This window comes from Medicago truncatula, chromosome 6, assembly GCF_003473485.1.
Source record: "Medicago truncatula cultivar Jemalong A17 chromosome 6, MtrunA17r5.0-ANR, whole genome shotgun sequence".
Taxonomy (NCBI): Eukaryota; Viridiplantae; Streptophyta; class Magnoliopsida; order Fabales; family Fabaceae; genus Medicago; species Medicago truncatula.
In genome coordinates, this window is record NC_053047.1 from 1,479,104 (window position 1) to 1,501,060 (window position 21,957).

The 21,957-nt window shown below is 31.8% G+C and overlaps 3 protein-coding genes across 3 annotated transcripts; all 3 read right to left on the reverse strand.

Moving 5' to 3' along the window:
• Positions 1 to 7,711: 7,711 nt before the first annotated feature.
• Positions 7,712 to 8,884, reverse strand: LOC120580950 (F-box/kelch-repeat protein At3g23880). Its single transcript, XM_039835305.1, has one exon. It carries the CDS (start codon positions 8,882 to 8,884, stop codon positions 7,712 to 7,714), a length of 1,173 nt encoding a protein of 390 aa, XP_039691239.1.
• A 5,624-nt stretch (positions 8,885 to 14,508) lies between these two features.
• Positions 14,509 to 15,021, reverse strand: LOC120580951 (F-box/kelch-repeat protein At3g06240-like). Its single transcript, XM_039835306.1, has one exon. It carries the CDS (start codon positions 15,019 to 15,021, stop codon positions 14,509 to 14,511), a length of 513 nt encoding a protein of 170 aa, XP_039691240.1.
• A 4,370-nt stretch (positions 15,022 to 19,391) lies between these two features.
• Positions 19,392 to 21,334, reverse strand: LOC25495170 (CASP-like protein N24). The gene is made up of 3 exons (XM_013595349.2): positions 20,810 to 21,334; positions 20,091 to 20,226; positions 19,392 to 19,728 (listed from the first exon to the last, which is right to left on the reverse strand). Exons 1-3 carry the CDS (start codon positions 21,178 to 21,180, stop codon positions 19,531 to 19,533), a joined length of 705 nt encoding a protein of 234 aa, XP_013450803.1. The 5' UTR covers positions 21,181 to 21,334; the 3' UTR covers positions 19,392 to 19,530.
• Positions 21,335 to 21,957: the final 623 nt, after the last annotated feature.

A 21,957-nucleotide genomic window follows, 5' to 3' on the forward strand; every position in this document is an offset into this window, starting at 1 on the left:
ACTTTGAAGCTCTGTTTTTCGTTCAAACAAGATTGTATATATGGCTTCTAATCTAACGTTACAGCTGACAACAAACACCACCGCAACCCAACTCGAAAACGCAAAGAATCGGAATCGGAATTTCAATGTTTCTCCACCGTCAGAATTTCCAGGTTTCTCCACTGCTCCCCTGTTCTTGAAAACGGAAAGAAAATGAAACGAAATGTTAAAATCTTGATGGGACCCCGTAGTAATTTTCACTTCAGTTGAAACGTAGAAAGTTTGGGCTTGAAAAAAATGGGCCAAAAAAAAAAAGGGCCATTTTTGAAGAAAAAAATACAGGAGTAAACTCGCAAAAAACGGTAAACTCGCCCGATTTTACACGAGTTTACTGAGTGTTAACTCGGTCAAACTCGTCAAACTTTCCGATTTTACCAGAAATCGAGTTTACCTCCGAGTTAACACGTTTTTAGCACCTAAACACGTAAACTCGGTAAACTCGCCGAGTTGACACGCGATTTGTGGAACATTGAATACAATAACACAAAAGTTTACTTCAAATCAAGAAGGGAACAAAGCCATAATAACAAAACATGTCAACTGTTATTAGTGTTTGACATGAAACATTGACAGAGCCATAAAAAAAAAAACCTTTAAGTAGGTCACTAAAATAAACTTAAGCTATAAGATAGAAACACAAAATTTAAGTTGTAATAAGCATTAAGTTAATTATAAAAAAAAAAAATTGAACTAAATACCTCAAATTAATTCTCTACACACTCCAAATAACTTAAAATCATCAATAATAAAAAAAAAATGAATACTTTATAAATAATTCATCACATAAAAAAGTTTATATTTCAAGTACAATAAAAAGAATAAAATATATTTTCATTTAATAAAAAATATAAAATTTGTCTGATATAATAATATTTAAGGATATTTTCAATAAATAGAAGAATTCCATAAAAAAAAAAAATAAAAAAAAAAAAAAGAGAGAGAAGGATTGTATTTATTTGATAAAAGAAGTTTTTTTTATTTAAAAAGAATTTCTGCTTTATTTCTAAGAAAAGTAGGATGTATGAAGATTAAGGCATTTGGCATAGGCTATAACGTTTTCTTAAACTCCTAGGAGTACTCACTGCTGCAAATTAAAAAAAAAATCAAGAGAAATGCAAAAATATGTCGTCTTACTTCGTAGGATGTTTTCCATATTTGGTTACCCTCGAATAGCCCATAAGATGCAGCAGGTACGACGTTTAATCAAATGTCGTATATTGTTACTAAAGAAAAAGTGTTTTCTCACAAACCATCAATCAAATTTGAGTTTTGTTGAAACTGTTAACCTCCCTTTAGCAATAATTATTGCTATTTATCAAAGAGTTGAATTTTCTTCAGTGAATCTAGACTTGTTCGATTCCTTTGTTATTCACTTTTGTATTAGATGAAAACTAGACTGATATATTTCTAGACCTCTGCAATCGGAATTGTGAAGGCGAATCTTGTAACCTAAAGGCGTGACACCAGCAACAAGGGTGAAGACTACTCACACACTCTCAAGTGCTTGTTTATTGTCAACATGACCTGAATTTTAACAATGACAAATACAAGAAGAAGTGCAGTTAAAAGGAGAAACAAAGATGTGAGGGGAACAATTGAGGAGCAACACTTTTTTAGATGATTTAAGTAAATATCATTGCTTACCAACATGCCTTGTGTGACACATGAACCAGGTAACCAAGGTTGTGGCTGCACCACCATGCGTTGGATCGAACTTAGACTTCTGTCAAACATAACCATAGATGAATCATACACAAGCTAAACAAAATAACAATAAACTCAGAATTAAGGATTAATTCTATAAAGTAACAGAAAGTGAGTAATGTATCATCAAATAGAAAAATATAAAGTTAATACCATGAATTAACATGAAGCTATAAAGTCAGCATCAAAAACTAGAAACAACATAAATAAATAGAATAACAGAAGAAAACGTATTTGGAGAATATTCGAGAGTCAACATAGGAAAGCAATAAGGTTAAGGTGATGTGAGACTCTCAACGTAGACATTAGAGGTAAACCTGTTAGAAGGGAGGCCTTGAATCTTAGGAATCTTTAGGGTACGATTCTTGTAATTGTAAACATATACCTCATAATTTAAGTCGAAGAACACTTGGCCATCCTCCTCGGAAATATAAAGCAGACTGAAAAAACCAATACCATTGTAACAAAGTTCCATGAACGGAATGGCGAACAATTTATTCCAAGAGTCTTTATTTCCATAATACTTCATAACCCAGATATCCAAAGAGTCATTAGCGTGAGCAAGGATGCATAAGCAATCCCTAGATACTCCCAAGCTCAAGTCATGCAGAGGATCATCTAGACCAAAATCGGGCTGCGTCATGGTTGTTTGTTTGTGGCAGCAACAGAGTGAGTGTGAAGGGTTAATCAGAAGCGTACAACAATTTACGATTACAATTTAATATGAATTGAAACCCTAACTAGAGTAGAGTTTTAATGAATCTATTGGAGACGCACGAGGTAAACACTTTTATAGATGCATTTTGGGCTTTTTATAGATGCATTTTTGGGTTTTCAGCCCAGACCGGACGGAACTAAATAGTAATAGATATTTTGCATTTTTATATCGTAACAAATTATAGCTATGATGACAGTCTGTCATATCATATTATTAGTGTCATTTCAATTAAGTTTTTGGTCTAATTATGTTAGTTTAGTACTTAATTTAGATTCATTTTAAATAAATTGTAGTTTTTGATTTATTGAGTCAAGTAGTATATTTTTACCAATAGTTACTATTGTTCAATGGCCACATGACCTAATAAGAGAAAGGAATAAATTGCTTGCTTTCGAGGCTAAAGAGAATAACAAGAAACATGTCCTTGTGTGTTGACTCATTGGATAAAATGAAAGAAGTTGGTTTGCACCAAAGCTGATCTTTTAATTAAAGGAGGTGTGAATAGAAAGTAATACAAGTGGCCAAAGAAAAAAGAAACGTGGGCTGTTACGAGAAGAATGAAAGGTAAGTTAGGTTTTCAAAAAGGAGAAAGATATAAAACAAGCCATCATGGAATAGAACCATTCATTCACGTTGGTGGCTAGCCACACAAGCAGTAACACATTTTTGGGGGAGGAAGCACATCATTTTTGGATTTTTTTGGTTTTGGAGAAAGATGCATTTCTATAGAGAAACACAAAGCAAGGTGTTAGGAGTAGATTCTACCCAAGATTTGTTGAGACATCATGAGTCTAGGCATGGAATCTTCATCTTTCTTTCATCCTTTGCCAAGCTTGCATAGACATATGTAACTACATCTACCCTTGTGGGTTTTGAGGTATTCAAACAAGCCATTATGTAAACTCTTGATCTTTTAATATATGGTTCTAGCTTGTTTATTCAATATTGTTGTTATTCTTGTATTTGATGTTTTATTGAGATTCAAAATGATGTTGACAAATACTTTTGAATCATAGAATTACAATCTATCTTAAGTTATCACTCTAGACATGGATGTTAATATTTGATAATCACTTTTAATCTAGGACTTAATGCTTTTGGGTAATTTAATCGGTTGGGAAATCGTTGATTAAACTATCCAATCGACTTTGTGATCGTTTAAATGTTTGGGAAATTGATGTTTAAACGATCCCTTAGAAATAACGATATCATTTGGACACGAATGATATTGTCGAGTGATTGTGATAATATCGTTGAAAAAGCTAGAATCTATTAATTGATCGAGAGATTGCAGCTGTTATGCTTGGTTGATCTCTCTAACCCCAAGCGAAATGGTCTTATCTCTTCTCTATTTTATTTTATGTCAAATAGTTTATAGGTTTACACAAACAAACATTTTAAATCCATACACTTAAAACAATATTGATTGTTGAATGGCTTGAATATCGCACTAGTCCCTGTGGAGATAATATACACAAAAATACTTACTTTTGATTGATAGAAAAATACTACATCAAGCTATCTTTTTTAATAAGACCAACAATAAAGGACCATCTGTGGACCTGTGGCAAATAACCTGCTGCAGCCGGTTGCCTAAAAGAAAAGCACTGCAGAACTAATACCCACTTGCTAACATAGTTTTTTTGGAAGAACAAAAAAATAAAGAATTTATGGCAACAACCTTCCTTTCTCTGCGACACGAGTCATTCACCTCTTTCATTCGCGTGGAGTCAATATGTTCTTTAGGATTTACATACATTTTAATTTATAAATCAATTTTGCTCTAAATATTTACATCAATAATTCGACCTCAACATCAAAACCAAAACATTTTTAGGACAATAAAAACTCATGCATGCATAGATCTGCAACAGTTCCATTGGCAGAAACAAACGCGAAGGGTATGCTTCGTCGGAACGAATAAGAACAACAGGAATACCAATTTGTGTCCTTCTTCTCCTCTCAACATGGGTGGATCTGCAAAAGAGTTGAACGACTTGATTTTACTGTTTTTCATTTTGTTTGGTAAGAAGGTTCAATCTTTTTCTGTTAAATAAGAGCCTCAGCGCATATTTTCTTTTTTTCAAGCGTTAATTTGCGGTTGGACCAACGATGAACCAATTAGATAAGACATATCCTTTTTGACGAGTTTTGGTTGAGTCAGAGATTTTCTGCATAATTTTTTGTTGTTGATGAATTCAGACCCTGTTATCATTCATCACACTGATATTTCGTAAGGCATGTCTTGAGACGACTTTCCACAAAGGGAAATTCTAAAAGGTACGATAGATTGATAATTTTTGGACATTTTTCAGTCACTAAGCACTAAAAATTGATTTAGAAGAGTGAGGTTATTGTTAAAAAAGTAAATAATGCAAGTGAGGTAACCGGCTATAACAAGTAATTGCATGGTTCATGGATGGACCTTTATTTTTGGGGTCCATAGTAGGGGCTTCCTCTATACTATATATAAAGAAAATATGTTTTATTGAACGGACTTTTTCTTCTTTCAATACTACCCTTAAACAAATTAGACAATAAAAATGCTATTTTGTTGGTAACATTTGAAAAGATAAGAATTTGTTTTATTTTTAGAGATTTAATATTTGTTATATTGTTGATATCATTGAAAAGATATGTATAGTTTGTTTCAATATGAAAATGCAAAAAACTATTATTTATATCTATATTTTTAATCAAAATCAAACTAATTTTTTTTAATCAAAATTTCGTAACAAATAATGTGCATAATTTTCCCTCAAAAAAAATAATTAATGTGCATATATAATTTATACACATTAGCACAATAAGAAGACCGGCACAGAGTTCCCGTTTAAATGCTAGTCAATATAATACAAATTCTTAACCTTTTTAATGACATTAACAATATAGCATTATTATAGGAAATTTTATTTAAGGGTATAATTGAAAGTGAAAAAGCAGCTCAAAACCATTTATTTCTTTTGTATAAAGTATAGATTAAAGTGTTTGCTAAAAACTAACTATATAAATGATTCATAAATATACCATCACATAAAAGAATGTGTTTTTAATTAGTTTTATAAATGACTAGTAAGAGACTTGTGCATTCGCACTGCCGGCGTAACATTGTGGTAAATATATAAAAACAAAAAAAAAAAAAACAAAAAAAAAAAAACAATTACAGCAATAATGTAATAATATTTCTATTTAATATTTTTTTTTCTTTTATGTGCAAAATTATGTTAACTATTTGCACAGTACCCGTTGCGGATTATATATGTATATACTCGAGGTAACAAATTTATATGTACTGATATAAAAAAGTTTATATAATAAATTCTTGAAAACACATGACTATTTTTAAAATATTAATGTAGTATTTCTACTAAATAGTTTGTTATTTTATATGCAAAACACTAATAAATATTTGCACCACGTCCATTGCAGATTTTAGGTGTTTATATTTGTGCAAGTTAGTTTTGTACGAATATGAGAGGGGTCGAAAACCATTCATACTATAAACAAAGACCCTATAATTTCCTAGCAATATATATACTATCTCTGAGATGACTTTAATTAATGGCTTCTACAATCTCCTCCACCTCCCAAGATTTGGAAGAGAGGAGATTTGCAAGCCACTCGCCACAAGAAAACTCTTATTCTTTCAAGACCTCTCCAGCGCCATAGAAGTTTGAATAATTGTTTTGGAGGAGAAGGAGAGGAATTAAGTTTGGCGGAAAACACCATCGATCTGGAGAGCTACGTACCCCCATACGAGTTCATCAGCAATTTCGTATTAAAGAGGATGTGGAGTGCTTTTGATGATGTTACATATATGTCTTGAAGTTGCCATTGCTGAAACAAGTGTATGTTTCATATTCCTCCTCGAAGCAAAACTTTCGGTTTGCTGGTATAGGAAGACTTTGCAATCATAGTCACATTCTGTTGTCAGATTTGCTTCACTATTTACTGTATATTTTATTTAAAATTATATATTATATGAGTCCTAAAATCTTTATTTTAAATTTATATTCTATATGAATCCTAAATTTTATTTAAGGTCAGTGTAAAAAAAAAGTGAGCAAGAAAATATAAAAAGCTATATTGTGAGCAGTACTAATGTAGAAGAAGAATCAGCAAAACAAAAGGAGAAGCAGAAGAAAAAAAATAAGAAGCAGAACAGATAGAAGCTTAAGCAGAACAAAAGCATTCACATGACAAAAAAGCAGTGGCAGAAGGATAAGACCCTAATCAAGATAAAATAACAGATCATAAAAACTGAGCAAAACTAAGATGACACTAACCAATCATTTTCCAAATGCTCAAATAGTTTTTTTATGTGAAAAATGCCAGAAAATAGTAGTTTCTTTGGCATTTTTCTATCGTAAAGTTATCATAAGCATATTGCTGTCAATTTGTCATATTATATTGAAGGGTGAATATCATAACATCATTTAAGGATGCTCTACAACATCATCTATAAGCAATAAAAAAATACGGGTATAATTTGTTTTTTTACCGGTGGTTAGATCGATTGAGTTCTTAATCTGAAATTGATAGTTAATATGTGTTAATTGATCTATAAATTCCAAACTAGTGAAATTGCAATCTATGTTGATATACTAAGAATAAAAGGCACATTTCTTTACCAATTTTAAGGTAGAAGAGAAAAAAGAGAAAAAGAAGCAATCTCTTTGTACTATGTGGATTTACATGACTATTATTTTATATATATAATAATAGTGCAGTGTACAATAGTAGAAACTAGAAAGGCATTGCATAAGCAAGAAGAAATTGAACAAACCATAAAGCCACTCTTCAAGCCTCCAAATCGGTTGTGGCTTCAATGGTTGCCACAGGGAAGTCCTTATAGAACACTTCAAAATCTTACTCCAGGAAAAGTGAAAATAATCATGACATTGTTATTTTGTTTCGATATGTTATCCTAATTAAAAGCAGTATTTTACCAAAACTAGAACTGAGTTTTCGATATAAACTAGCAACCAAGTAAGATCCAATGAAACTATAAGCAAGGTCATTTAAAATATAGCAACAAAAGATCACTACAATTAAAGGAAGAGAATCATATAAATGAGCACATGAAACTCTTGAGAGAAAAATATAAAGTTATTATTATAATGAACATTAATTAACATGGAACTAGAAAGTCAACATCAAAAAACTAGAACCAACATAAAATAAACAACATAACAAAACACTTGAGAGGAGAATCTTCGAGAGCCAACATAGCACAGCAAATAATGTAGGTCAAGGTGATATGAGACTCTCTGCGTAGACATTAGAAGTAAACCTAGTAAAACCATGAATCTCAGGAATCTTTGAAATACGATTCTTGTAATTGTAAACATATATCTTATTATAGAAATCTAGGACCACTTGGTCATCTTCCTCAGAAATATAAAGCAGTCTTGTATAGCCAAGTCTTGAATAGCCATAATAATCAAGGAATTCAGCAAACGGGACAATAAACAATTTAGTCCAAGATTCTTTATTTCCAAAATCTTTCATAACCCAAATATCCAAAAAAGATTTTGTATGAGCAAGGACGCATAAGTAATCCCTATAAACCCCCAAGCTAAAGTTATGCAGAGGTTCATCTAAACCATAATTAGGCTGCAAAATCTCTTGATAAGACTCGTTTCCTAAATCAAGAGAAAGAATGACCCGTGAAGAGTCATTCTCTCGATCCAGTATGACCCAATTAATGGTGCCACTTACAAATTTTCCTGGATGTCTTTCGGGTTGACCCATGATTTGAGAAGGGAAGTCTGGAATTGTTCTCCAAAAATCGTTACCTAAGGTACTAACCTTAACTAGAGTTTTGCAAGATTTATTCAATTGGTAGCAAAAAACAACAACTACCCTGTAGCTATTTGTGAAATGATCATACCCAAAACTATATGAAGTTTTACTCGTAAGAGAAGGAGGATTTTCATAAAGTGACAATACCTTGAAGTTCCTAGTACAAGGGTTCCATATTACAAGTCTAACATGCCTGTTATAATAGTCAGTCGTTTTGAAACAGATGATACCATCGCAAGAGTCAACCAAGGAAACATTATAGCAATTGTCTATAGGGAAGTAAAGCTTCGTCTCCGAGATAGTGCTAGTGAAATTGTTAAATATAGAGGGCAGTCGGGAATCAAAGACAAATTCAAGGTCTTTGAAATTAAAATACGGGCATACGAGGAGGTTGTTATGGCGGGTCTGTGACAAGCGAAGGTGATCTTTGGAAAATTTAGGATCAGAAATTAAAGAATTCAAGGGCTTGGAAACACACTTGAGTGTCAAGAGTGATTTCACAGGGAGACCGTACAAAATTTCTAACACTAGATCTGGTGATAACAAAGAAAACAGGCCGAGGGGGTCCGACAAGTTTTGTTTTGTTTTGGTGGTGGACACAACTGAAGATGCCGCCATGTCTCTGTTTAAAAAAACAAGAACTAAAACGATTAAGAAGGCAAATTCAAATTATAACCAAAATTATAATGAAGATAGGGTTAGGGTTTTTAAAATAAATTGTAACCTATTAGGCACAAAATATTACTTTGGCAAGGAGAATTGCTGGAATCGTGAACACAATTAGGTTCTCGAGAGTGAGAGATTTCAATATGAATGAATGAATTGAGCTTAAGAAACATGACACGCACAAAATAAAACTACTGATAATGAATTTATAGATTAAAACAAATCAAAAGCGAATATTGAAGATATTCAAAATATAATATTTTTTTCCTTAAAAAAATATATATAATATTTTAATAAATATCCGTTTGTCCACTCTTTTTAATTCTCTAACGCATGTAATTATGAATAATATTTTTTATGAATTTTTATTTTAAGCAAAACAAAAGTTAAATTTAAAAGAAAGGGAAATACAAGATTTGGGGGGTGAAGGACCTGACACAATAATCCACATATTCAAACCCAAACAGCTGATACAAACAAGTCAGTACAAAAGTGGTACAAAAAAGATAAACAACTCTAAAACAACCACTACCACGGACAATCCAACGGACCATCCCCGGTAATCAATACACATCCCCGGCAAAAATATTACATCAAAATGGGGATGTGTATTGATTACCGAAGACTTAACCAAGTATTTTCGCCATTTTGATGTAATATTTTTGCATCAAACAATTGTAAGTATTTATATCGTCTCCTCAGGGACTAGTGCGATATCGCGGACCGTTCGACACCAAATACCATTCCAAGTTAAAAAGATAATTGGTTGTTTGTTTTAGTAACTCATTTGCAAACGATAAAATTGAGATTAATAGGGCGTGAAACTTGTTAGGATTAGAGTTCCTTGATCAAGCGTCGCACGTAACCTAATGATCATACATGGATTCTAGCTTTTCTTTGATATTATCACGTATCCCTCGACAACACTATTCGTGTCCAAACAATATTGTGAAATCAATTGTATCATTCAATCGTCGATGTCTCAAACTATTGAATGATTCAAGAGTCGATCTTATCGTCCAATCGATGATTTCTCGATCTATTGAATGCTAAGAAAGCTTTAGGTTTGGATACACAAAGTGATTATCAAAACATCGATTCCATGTCTAGAACCTATGTTTTGATAGATGGTTATTCTAAACCTAGATTCAAAAGTATTTCTCAATCACAATTAAATCAAAGATAAAGATTAAAGTGCAAGAATAACATCAATATCAAATCAAATGCTAGAACCATATATTTATAGATCAAAAGATTACATGTTAAGCTAAGATCAAGTACCTCTAATCCCAACAAAGGAAATTTAGCTACTCATTGTCATGGAAGCCTTGCAAGAATGAATTGAAGGAGAAAGATTCATTTACAACTTGTGATTTCTCAACAAAGAATGAAGAATCCACTCTCTATCACTCTCACTCTATGAAGAACAAGCCCTATCTCTCTCTCTAGAAATATTACAAGTGAAAAACTCAGAGAAAAACTAAGTAAAAAAACTATCTCCCAATGAAATGGTTGAGTGGGCTATTTATACAATTCTGACTCTGCATCAACTCGCCTCGCGAGCTCATTCATTCGCCATGGCGAGTTGAGGTTCCTTCGCCATTGGGTTTGTGCCACGTCAGTTGTAAGAGGCTAAACCGCCTTCACTCGCCTCGCGAGTCATTCCACTCGCCATGGCGAGTAAGCTCGCCTTCCACTCGCCATTGCGAGTTGGTGGCGTGTGATCTTTGTTGCATTCTGGAATTGCTCGCCTTTGATGCTTGCCATGGCGAGTTGGAGGCGAGTGATCTCACTTTTCTGCCTTTTTGTACTTTTCTCCATTTTCTTCTCTTTGCTTGATGTCTTGAGTTCGAATCCTGCACAAATGGGTGAAGTAAGATAGATAAAGCGTAAAAGGGCAATAATCACTTATTTCTCGGCTTTTCCCTTAATAACTTGCAAAACAAGTAACAAAAGTGCCTAAAATATATCACTTAAATTACAACTTTCTAGCACTTATCAATGACATCAACAATATTAGCATTATTATTCCTTCAAAAAAAAATATTAGCATTATTATAGAAAAATTTGTTTAAGATCATAATCGAAATAATAAATAATCTAACCTAAAATCGCACATCATCGTTATACAATGTTATAGGTAATATTTCTCATATTACAGTGAGGTTGTTCCTATTTGAATGAGATTTAACTATTTTTTTTTAATTAATAAGTAAAATTATATAAAGGATAAAATAGTAAATAAAATACTTTAAATAAAGGGTAAAATTACACAGGAAAAAACCAGCTCAAATAATCTATATATATATATATATATATATATATATATATATATATATATATATATATATATATATATATATAATATATTAATACTCACTCAGTCCCATAACAAAATGATTAGTTGATTGTTTTATATAATTTTTTGCACAATTTTAACGTTTAATATTTTTTAGTATCTAACTTCAAAAGTTTGGTTTAGAAGTAAATTCATAGACCTTGAATTATATTTAATTATTTAAATCCAAGAGTTTGTATTAGTAGTAAAACGACCAACATTGAATTCTAGAAGTCTCGGATTTGAGTCCTCCTAGTGTCTTTGAATGAAAGTAAATCAAGTAAAATACACTTCCCTCCCCTTAGAAATAGTTAAATTACACCACCCTCCATTCTTATGTCAAAACACACACTTATCTCCCTTCTTAAGCAAAACATATTAGAAAAAATTACACTCATTGTATTATAAGAAGCTTGAATTACACTCTCCTTCCCTCTATTATTAAAATCTACACTACACTCCCTTAATATTTTTTATTTTTATTTTTAATAGTATCATGAAAATTTAACGCACACAGGACAATGAAAAAGAGTGAAGATCCATTGTATTATAATCAAAATTTGAATCATATTTATCTCTACGTTTTATATACAATATCATTAACATATAATTTCAAAATTATTATAAAATAGGATATACTATACAAATTAAATTAATTTTTAGAATTACCAAAACCAATTATTGCCCCGTTTGAATTAGCTTATTTTAGAGCTTATATAAAATAGCTTATGCAAATAAATAAGTTTTTATGTATTATTTATAGGTTTTTAAGGTAGTTTATGAAAAACAGTTTATGAAGAAACCATTTTCGTTAGTAAGAGCTTATAAATTAAAATAAAAACTTATTTATTTACATAAGCTATTTTCATAAGCTCAAAATAAGCTCAAACCAAACGAGGCCTATATATGGGTAATCAAACATGTATTTTATATTCCGAGTCATTAAGTTAATAATAAAATAATCAAACTGTTTCTATCGTTGATATTGAAATTAAAAAGAAATGAATTACTTTTTCTTGAACGATGGATATAAATTTGTAGATATCATAAAAAACATTTATTTATGTAATTATTATTAGTACGTACTTTCGACAGACTCAATTAATGCAGTCAACATACGTTGAGTTTTGTTCTTTTAGGAATTAAAGTCTTTATCTTCAGCATGAGGAGTTCGACATGATTTGAATTAGCATTTGAAAGAGTTAAATAAGCCTTGAAGTTCGACAAGAACTGAGTCAGGATGTAAATTGATCAAAGCCAAGCAGTTGTTGTCGAAGAAGACAGATTTGAATTCAAAAGCAGCAGTTTCCTTAGTGAAGACGTGGGGGATAAGCGGTTTTCGATGGAAGAAGTGTTGTTCGTGGCAGATAGTTTTTCCAGTCATTTCCGCTATGTATATGTTGGAAATCCCTCCCCGAATGTGAGGGGGTGGTGGGTTGGTAATTCCACCTTAAAATTGTGATGTGATCTGCCCCTAGTTGCCTTATATTGGCTTGTCTTTGAGGGGGTGGATTAGTCCCACATCGGTTAGATAGGAAGCTTGATCAGAGTATATAAAGAGGAGACACTCCTCGCCTTACAAGCCGGTTTTGTAAGGATGAGTTAGGCCCCAAAAATTTCAACATGGTATCAGAGCCTATCCATGATCTATTGTTGTGTTGTCAGGATTCTGCATTGCCACGCTTCAAGCCCATTGGGCCTGGGCCTGAGCGTGAGGGGGTGTGTTGGAAATCCCGCCCTGAATGTGAGGGGGTGGGTTGGTAATTCCACCTTAAAATTGTGATGCGATCTGCCCCTAGTTGTCTTATGTTGGCTTGTCTTTGAGGGGGTGGGCCCCAAAAATTTCAACAGTATAAATAGTAGTTTTCATATGAAAAATAGGCAATTTACCTTTTCTTTAAGTTTCTACGTTTTTAAACTTTTAAGTCTTTTTACTTGCATTTACTGCGTTTTTTCCCTTTCGAGAGACAGTTATTTTCTTACAAAACTTCATCTTGTTCATAAAGCAACCTGAACTTGATGAACATTCATACATTTTCTACAAAAACATTTCACAATATGTTCTAAGATTTCTAGTTTGATCATGCTTGTAATAATCAAAGCTAGACTTGGCGTTTACCAAAAACACCGGTAAACAAATTGACATGCCCAATGAAACTCTATTTATGCAATTTTTTAGAAGTAACTTCCATAACTTTTCAAATTATTTTCTAAGTGTGAAAAAAGCAGTGGCAGAAGGATAAGAACCCCAATCAAGATCAAATAACAGATCATAAAAACTGAGCAAAACTAAGATCACATGACTAACCATTCATTTTCCCAATGCTCAAATAGTTTTTTTTTTAATGTGAAAATACCAGAAAATAGTAGATTCTTTGGCATTTCTCTATCCAAATCTTTGATATTTTTCATTGGTCAGACAATCATTTATCCTTCTGTTATTAGGCATATTGGGATCATAAATGATTATCATGCTTCTATGCCTACAAAGCTCAAAAGTCGTAAAATATCGTAAAATTATCATAAGCATGTTGCTGTCAATTTGTCATATCATTTTGAAGGGTGAATATCATAACATCATTCAAGGATGCACTACTCCATCATCTATAAGCTATAAAAAATACGGGTATAGTTGGTTTTTTGCCGGTGGTTAGATGGATTGAGTTCTTAATCAGAAATTGCTAGTTAATATGTGTTAATATGTCGCTATAATAGAATAAAAGAGGCATATTCCTTTACCAATTTTAAGGTAGAGAAAAGAAGCAATCTCTGTGCACTAGGTGGATTTACATGACTATATTTGTATACATATAATATAGTACTTATTCTTCCTTACAAAAAACCATAAATCCACTCTTCAAGCCTCATGGAAGTCCTTAACGAAAACTTCAAAATCTTAATTATGAACTTGAATTTTGATTCGACGTTATCGTAATTAAAAGCAATATTTTACTAGAATTAGAATCGAGTTTCTGATATAAACTATAGCAACAAAAGATCATTTAAAAATATAGCAACAAATGATCACTAGATTTTGAAGGAAGAGAATCATAAAAGTGAGCACATAAAAATTTAAAAGAAAAATATAAAGTTATTATTACAATGACCATTAATTAACATGGAACTATAAAGTGAACATCAGAAATTAGAACCAACATAAAATAAATGACATAACAAAAGACACATGATCGGAGAATATAATCTTCGAGAGCCAACATAGCATAGCAAAGCATCTAGGTCAAGGCGATACGAGACTTTCAATGTAGACATTGGAGCTGAACATCGTAGAAAATAAGCCTTGAATCCCAGGAATCTTTACAGTACCATCCTTGTAATTGTAAACACATATCTTATTATAGAATTCCAGGACCACTTGGTCATCTTCTTCGAAAATATAGACTAGTCTTGTATAGCCAAGCATGATACAACCATAATTATAATCAAGGAATTTCACAACCGGAGCAGTAAACAATTTAGACCAAGAATCTTTATTTCCATAATCTTTCATAACCCAAATATCCAAAAAAGATTTGGTATGAGCAAGGATGCATAAGTAATCCCTAGAAACCCCCAAGCTAAAGTTACGCAGAGGTTCATCTAAATCATAATCAGGCTGTAAAATCTCTTGATAAGACTCGTTTCCTAAATTAAGAGAAAGAATGACCCGTGAAGAGTCATTCTCTTGATCTAGTACGACCCAATTAATGGTACCACATACAAATTTCGCCATATACCCTTCGGGTTGACCCATGAGCTGAGAAGGGAAGTCTTGAATCGTTCTCCAAAAATTGTTACCTAAAGTATGAACCTTAACTAGAGTTTTGCAACATCTAGTCTGTTGGTAGCAAAAAACGACAACTACCTTGTAACTATTGGTGAATTGATCATACCCAAAACTATATGAAGTTTTAGTTGTAAGAGAAAGTGGATTTTCCAAAAGTGGCAATACCTTGAATTTCCTCGTACAAGGGTTCCATATTACAAGATTACCATGACTGTTATAATATTCAATCGTTTTGAAACAGATGATGCCATCGCAAGAGTCGATCAAGGAAACATTATAGCACGTGTATAGAGGGAAGTGGAGCTTCCTCTCCGAGATGGTGCTAGTGAAGTTGTTTAAAATAGAGGAAAGTCGGAAATCAAAGCCAAACAATTCCTTTTTCCTAAATAAAGTAAAATACGGGCATACGAGGAGGTGGTTATGACGGGTGTGTAACAAGCGAAGGTGACCTTTGGCAAATTTGGGATCAGAAATTAAGAAATTCAAGGGCTTGGAAACACACTTGAGTGTCAAGAGTGATTTCACAGGGAGACCATACAGAATTTCTAGCACCAGATCGATCGATAACAAAGAAAACAGGCCGAGGGGTCCGAAGAGTTTTGTTTTCTCTTGGTGGTGGACACAACTGATGATGCCGCCATGTATGTGTCTAAAAATCAAGTTCTAAAACGATTGAGCTGGCAAATTCAAATTATAACCAAAATTATAATGAAGATAGGGTTAGGGTTTTCGAATATGAATGCTGGAACAAAGAAGATTACTGAAAGAAGACATCGCAAGTAGAATTGTTGTAATCGTGAACACAGTTAGGGTTCTCTAGAGTGAGTGATTTCAATATGTTGGGTATCAGAATAACAATAATCGCAACTAAAATAAAGTTGAAACTATTTAATGTATTATTATGTATATTTCTCTCTATGCAAATTGCATTATGAATACATATTAGACTCCATTTATATAGCAGTAGTTACTATTCTATTTATAGGTTTTTAGAGAAACTTATTCTCTTCCATACAATTCCTACGGTAAAAACTCTACCACCATTTATTTAGTAAAAAAGTTTTTATGGTGATGACCATTTCCATAACTTAAATGTGACTTTACATCTTCACAATCTCCCACTTAAAGTCACTTTTGTGAACTTTCGATCATGTCGTAGGAGGATCGACACCATGTAAATTTGTCAGCATTGATTGACTTTGTCATAACATCTGCTAAATTGTCTTTGGTGTGAATTTTCTGCATATCAACACTCCTTTTCTCTACTACTTCTCGAACAAAATGGTATTGAACATCTATGTGTTTTGTTCTCGAATGAAAGACTGGATTTCCTGCAATGTGCAATGCACTCTGACTGTCACAATACACAACAATTTGTTGTTGACTGTGCCCGAGTTCTTCCATTAGTCTTTGTATCCAAATAGCTTCCTTGCAAGCTTGCGTAGCTGCCATATATTCAGCTTCTGTAGTAGAGAGAGCTACGACAATTGTAATTTTGACAACCAACTTACTGCTCCTCCTGCAAGTGTGAACACATAACCAGTAGTAGATCTTCTTTTATCAAGATCACCTGCAAAATCTGAATCAACATAACCTTTGACGATAAATTCCAATCCTCTGAAACATAATGCAACATCTAAGGTTCCTTTTATATATCTCAGGATTCTCTTAACAGCATCCCAATGCTCTTTACCAGGATCCGCCATAAATCGACTAACCGCTCCCACTGCTTGTGCAATGTCTGACCTTGTACATATCATGGCATACATAAGGCTTCCCACCGCTGATGCATAGGGTACTCGAGACATTTCCATCCTCTCTGCTTCATTGCTAGGATTCATACCGGAAGATAATTTATAATTGATAGGAAGTGGGGTAGATATTGGCTTACAGTCTTGCATGTTGAAGTGCCGCAAAACTTTTCGGAAATAATTTCTTTGAGAAAGCCAAATATTCCTATCTTTTCTATCTCGATGAATTTGCATCCCTAAAATCTTGTTTGCTGGACCCAAGTCCTTCATATCAAACTCCCTGGCCAATTGTGCCTTTAATTCTTGGACTTGATCTTTGTTGGGTCCTACCACCAACACAATATGAATGAATGAATAGGGCTTAAGAAATAGGACACTCACAAAATAAATTACTACGGATAATGAATTTATTAGATTAAAACAAATCAAAAGCAAAATAAATTGAAAGATATTCAAGATATAATATTTTTTCCCTTAAAATATATATATATATATATATATATATATATATATGATATGTTAATGTTAATACTCACCAGGTCCCTAAACAAAATATTGTTTCACATAATTTTATGTACAATTTAAACGTTTAATATTTGAAGAATGCTAGCAACACACATTTTAATACACATTTTTCAACACACTATCTTTGATTGGTTAAAATTCACATGGGTTCCACCAAATCATGTGGGTCCCATGTGAATTTTTAAACAATCAAAGAGAGTATGTTGAAAAGTGTGTGTTGCTGGCATTTCTCTTAATATTTTTTAGGGTCATGTTAACTTGTGTCCTTAGTGCACAAGTTAAGAAACTTAAAATGAAATTAAAAGATAACTTTTGCATTTAAAATATAAAATTTTAAAGTTTTAATACAATGAATATACAATTTCCAAAAAAAAAAAAATCTATATTTAGTTTTTAAACTTTGGGGCACAAGTTAACGTTTCCCTACTTTTCATTATCTAACTTAAAAATTTGAACCTTGAATCTTATATTTAATATCTTTAATTATTTAACTCCAAGAGTTTGCTCTAGTAGTAAAAAGACAAACATTGAATTCTAGACGTCTCGGATTTGAGTCCCACCAGTGTCTTTAAATGGAGGTAAATTGAGTAAATTAGACTCCTCACTTGAGAAATGGTTAAATTACACCACCCTCACCTCTTGTGTCAAAATATACACTCTCCTCCCCTCTTAAGCAAAACATATTAAAAAAAGTTACACTAATCTCCTTTAATTTGAAAGAGGCTTGAATTGCATTCTTCCCCCCTCAAATGTTAAAATCTACACGTCACTCCCTTAATTTTTTTTTATATTATTTATAATGGTATAAGAATGAAAATTTAACGTGCATAGGTCGATGAAAAGAGTACGGGTCGATTTTACTATTATCAAAATTTGAATCATATTTTTCTCTATGTTTGATATACAATATCATTAACATAGTTTCGAAAATTATTATGAAATAATACACAATACAAATTAAATTAATTTTTTGAAATTAGATGGATAATAAAAAATGTAAATTATATCCTAAATCATTAAGTTAATAATAAAATAATCAAACTGCTTTTATGCTTTATATTGAAATTAAAAAGAAATAAATTACTTTTTCTTGAATGATGGATCAAAATTTGTAGATATCATAAAAATATTTATTTATATAAATATGGATTGTAATATAATACATATATAATTCTTAGGGGACTGGGTTGAAATCCAAACATATCTCTTAGGAAAAAGGAGTATAATTTATTTTAGATTTTTATTTACGATGGAAGTGTATATTATAACATAAAAGGGAAAAAAATGTAATTCAAATTTTCTTTTAGAAGAGAGGAGTATAATTTACTTTAAATTTAAATACATTTATAAATGCGCCCTAAAGTCTTCAAGGCCTTGAACTATGGCACCGTTACTTTGGAAATGCGCCCTAATGAACCTAATTTTTATCTAGGTTCGTTACTCTGTTTAGGGTTACTTATACCGTATTTAAACTTTGTATCATTCTTTGATTCAATCAATTAATAGGAATTTTGATAAGATCCATGATGATAATATATAAAATAATGACTTAGCTAGTTTATTTTTCAAAGATATGCTTTTGGCCGGATCACTCGGAGATTGGTGTTGAAGAAATTACTATTAGACTTTCACTTTCATGTTTATTCATTGACGCTAGTTGGGCGATGAGGGGTCTGGGGGACAAACACATCAGTCTTGAACAAACATATCAGTGACAAAGACACCGCATTTTAATCAAAAAAAATTAAGGCATTAGATTTATAGGTCCTTTCACTTATAAAATGTTCAACATTCACTTTTCCATTTAATAAAGGACATAGTACTCACACTTAATATATTAACCGTTATAAAAGAGTATTGCATTGATTTTCAATCAGATCTCATCATTCAGATATATAATAGTCTTATTTTCTCCTTCATTTATATTAGCACCCCTTCTGTAGAAGCAGAACGGGTGCTTATAAAAAATACGAATTATAAAATACTTGCACAAATATTTAAATGGTGAAATCATATATGTTTAACTATTTTACAATTAAATTCTTGAAAAGTAAAACATCATTTGAAACAAATCTTATTTCTTAAGACTTGAAAATTTGCAACATTCGGAAATGACAAAGTTTACACATTCATCCATTGTACTTGACACATATAGTACTATAGTAATACTAATTAAAGACAAAGAGTATTGCAATTATATCTAGGTGAACCTACAAAGGATGATACCAGAGACAAGAGAGGCTAAAGCAAAAGCCCCAAATGCCAAAAAAGACATAGAAACTGATGCATTTGCCATTTCTATGAATGTGTCTGCACCATGTTCTAACCAGTAGTCTTTTAAAAGATGAGCTGCAGTTGCGGCTGAGGATGAAGCTGACATTAAAATATATGCCAATGTCTGCAATTGAAAATAAGTCAATCAAATTTCAAACTCTGTATTTTTCTTAAATCTAAATTAGAATTTAATCTAAATCGTCTAATCTCGATTTTACAATCAGTGATGTGTCGACTACATGAAATAGATGTGAAAGAACAATCATGAGTCTCTTATTACCTGATGAAGATATAAACTAAATTGATTAGGAAAAAAAATTAGTTACTCCGATCTCGAATATAAACTAAACTTTCATTTTATTTGGTAACGTTGTTCTTAGAATATCCTCATATATTATATATTTCATTTTTTTCAATAACTATTTTAATTTATTAATCAAGTTTGCATAAAACAAGTTTACATAAAAGCTAAATAGTTTGATTTACCTGATCAATAGCAACATTGAAGTAACCTTGTAGTTTGGGGTTTATAGTGTGCTTTTTTGTAATCAAGTACATCACTAGATGACAAATTTGCAACCCTGAATACACAAATCCAATCACATTCGCTGCAAAGCTATACCTGCAAAATGACACTCAAACCAAAATCACATACCATCATCGCATTCAATGATATGATAGTCACAAAGTCCAAATACAAACAATAGCAATTGCAACATATAGAACAAATAACATTAAAAATAAGAGTGTTTAAATTGACTTATCTAAGCATATTTATTGCATAAACACTTATGATACTATTTAGACAACTCGTGGAAACAATTTATGACATGATCATAAATTGTTTTTAGTTATTAAATAACTAACATAATTCCAATAATGATGATTACTTCTTGAAAAAATAATAGTAATAAACAAAATTGTCATGTGAAGAAAATAGGGGTTTAAAGTTATATGTCATGTATCATTTTATAGAAGAATTTCGTTAAAAAAAAAAATAAAAAAAAAAAGGATTGATAACATAACATAACAATATAAACTTGTTCAAAACACAAAACACGAATTTAGATTCTCTAGTCCATGCAGTCAATCTAACCATAAGTCAACGACCAACCTTCGGTTAGACCTACTTCGTGTAAGATAATTCTAAGTCCCACAAACACAAATTTCAATATTTTAGAATGGAAAAGGGAAGAGCAACATACCTGAATTCGTCCCACTTATACCAATGGAATTCGTATGGAGTTTGAATTGTGAATCCACTTGAGTACCAATTTGTTAAATTCTCACTTACCAAAACCCTTTGTTCACTTGCACCCAACACCGAGAAAGCAATCAAACAGAACACAAAAGCAAAAACCCTAATCACCAACAAAGCCACGTACCACTTCACCTCTTTCTTGGATTTCAAGAAATTAGTAATTACTACCTCAGTGTCTCCACTTGTGTTCTTAGGATCCATCATGTTGATCTTCTCTTCCAAGACTTTGAGTACTTCATTGTTATCTTCTTGTGTTTGTTCTTTTGGTTCATCTTTTGTATCTTGATCTAAGCTTTCAATGTTAATAGTACTCATAATGAAATTTTCACAATCAAAACCTTTGCAACTAAAAGAACAACTAGTTGTAGTTTTAGCTTCCACTTTGAGTAAAATGAACTTAGCTTTCTTTATAACAGAATACTCTTTTTTTTTTTAATTATAAAAAAAAGAAAAAACTAAAAAAAAAAATCACGTAGGTTCCTTCTACTTAAGGTAATCTTATTTAAAACATTGTTCGATATTAAATGTGAACACCTCTCTCGATCGATATTTGAAACTTGTTTCTCCACGTGTGAGAGTTTAAAACATTCCACTAAAATCAATTAACACCGTTGGTACTAACCAATCTTATTATTTGGTTAATAATTATTTATTTTTGTTCTTTTAAAATTAGTTATCATTAGTTTAACTTGTTACCTTTTGGTTTGTGTTAAGTGTTGTGCATGGTTTATTTTTTTGTTGCCGTTTAATTTCAGAACTCGAAATGACATTGCCTTTTCTTATAGATGGAAAAGAAATACCATTTGGCCATGATGAGAGTACCACGACCAATCCCATATACAAAAGATGAAATACTTATTATATTGTGGAGTTTTTTTAAGATCAAATCATTTGGTGATGCGTCATTTTTTCTATATTGAAATATTTTTTAAGTTGATTTGAATGTTAGTTTAATTTTAATTTTAGGAATATCAATAACCTCTTTTTATATGGATACTAATAAATTGTTCTCTTTTTTTTTTGTGTGAAGAAAATAATGGGCATCCTTGTACTTTTGATTTTTGCAAGAGTATCAATATATGTCTCCAAAAA

Bases quoted from the DNA above. Each gene is read 5' to 3' on its own strand.
- LOC25495170 (XM_013595349.2), bottom strand. From the start codon at position 21,180: ATGAGTACTATTAACATTGAAAGCTTAGATCAAGATACAAAAGATGAA. The intron at 20,227-20,809 runs GTATGTTGCTCT...GTCATTTTGCAG, and splicing joins TATAAGTGGGACGAATTCAG to GTATAGCTTTGCAGCGAATG. The intron at 19,729-20,090 runs GTAAATCAAACT...TTTCAATTGCAG, and splicing joins TCAATGTTGCTATTGATCAG to ACATTGGCATATATTTTAAT.
- LOC120580950 (XM_039835305.1), bottom strand. From the start codon at position 8,884: ATGGCGGCATCTTCAGTTGTGTCCACCACCAAAACAAAACAAAACTTG.
- LOC120580951 (XM_039835306.1), bottom strand. From the start codon at position 15,021: ATGGGTCAACCCGAAGGGTATATGGCGAAATTTGTATGTGGTACCATT.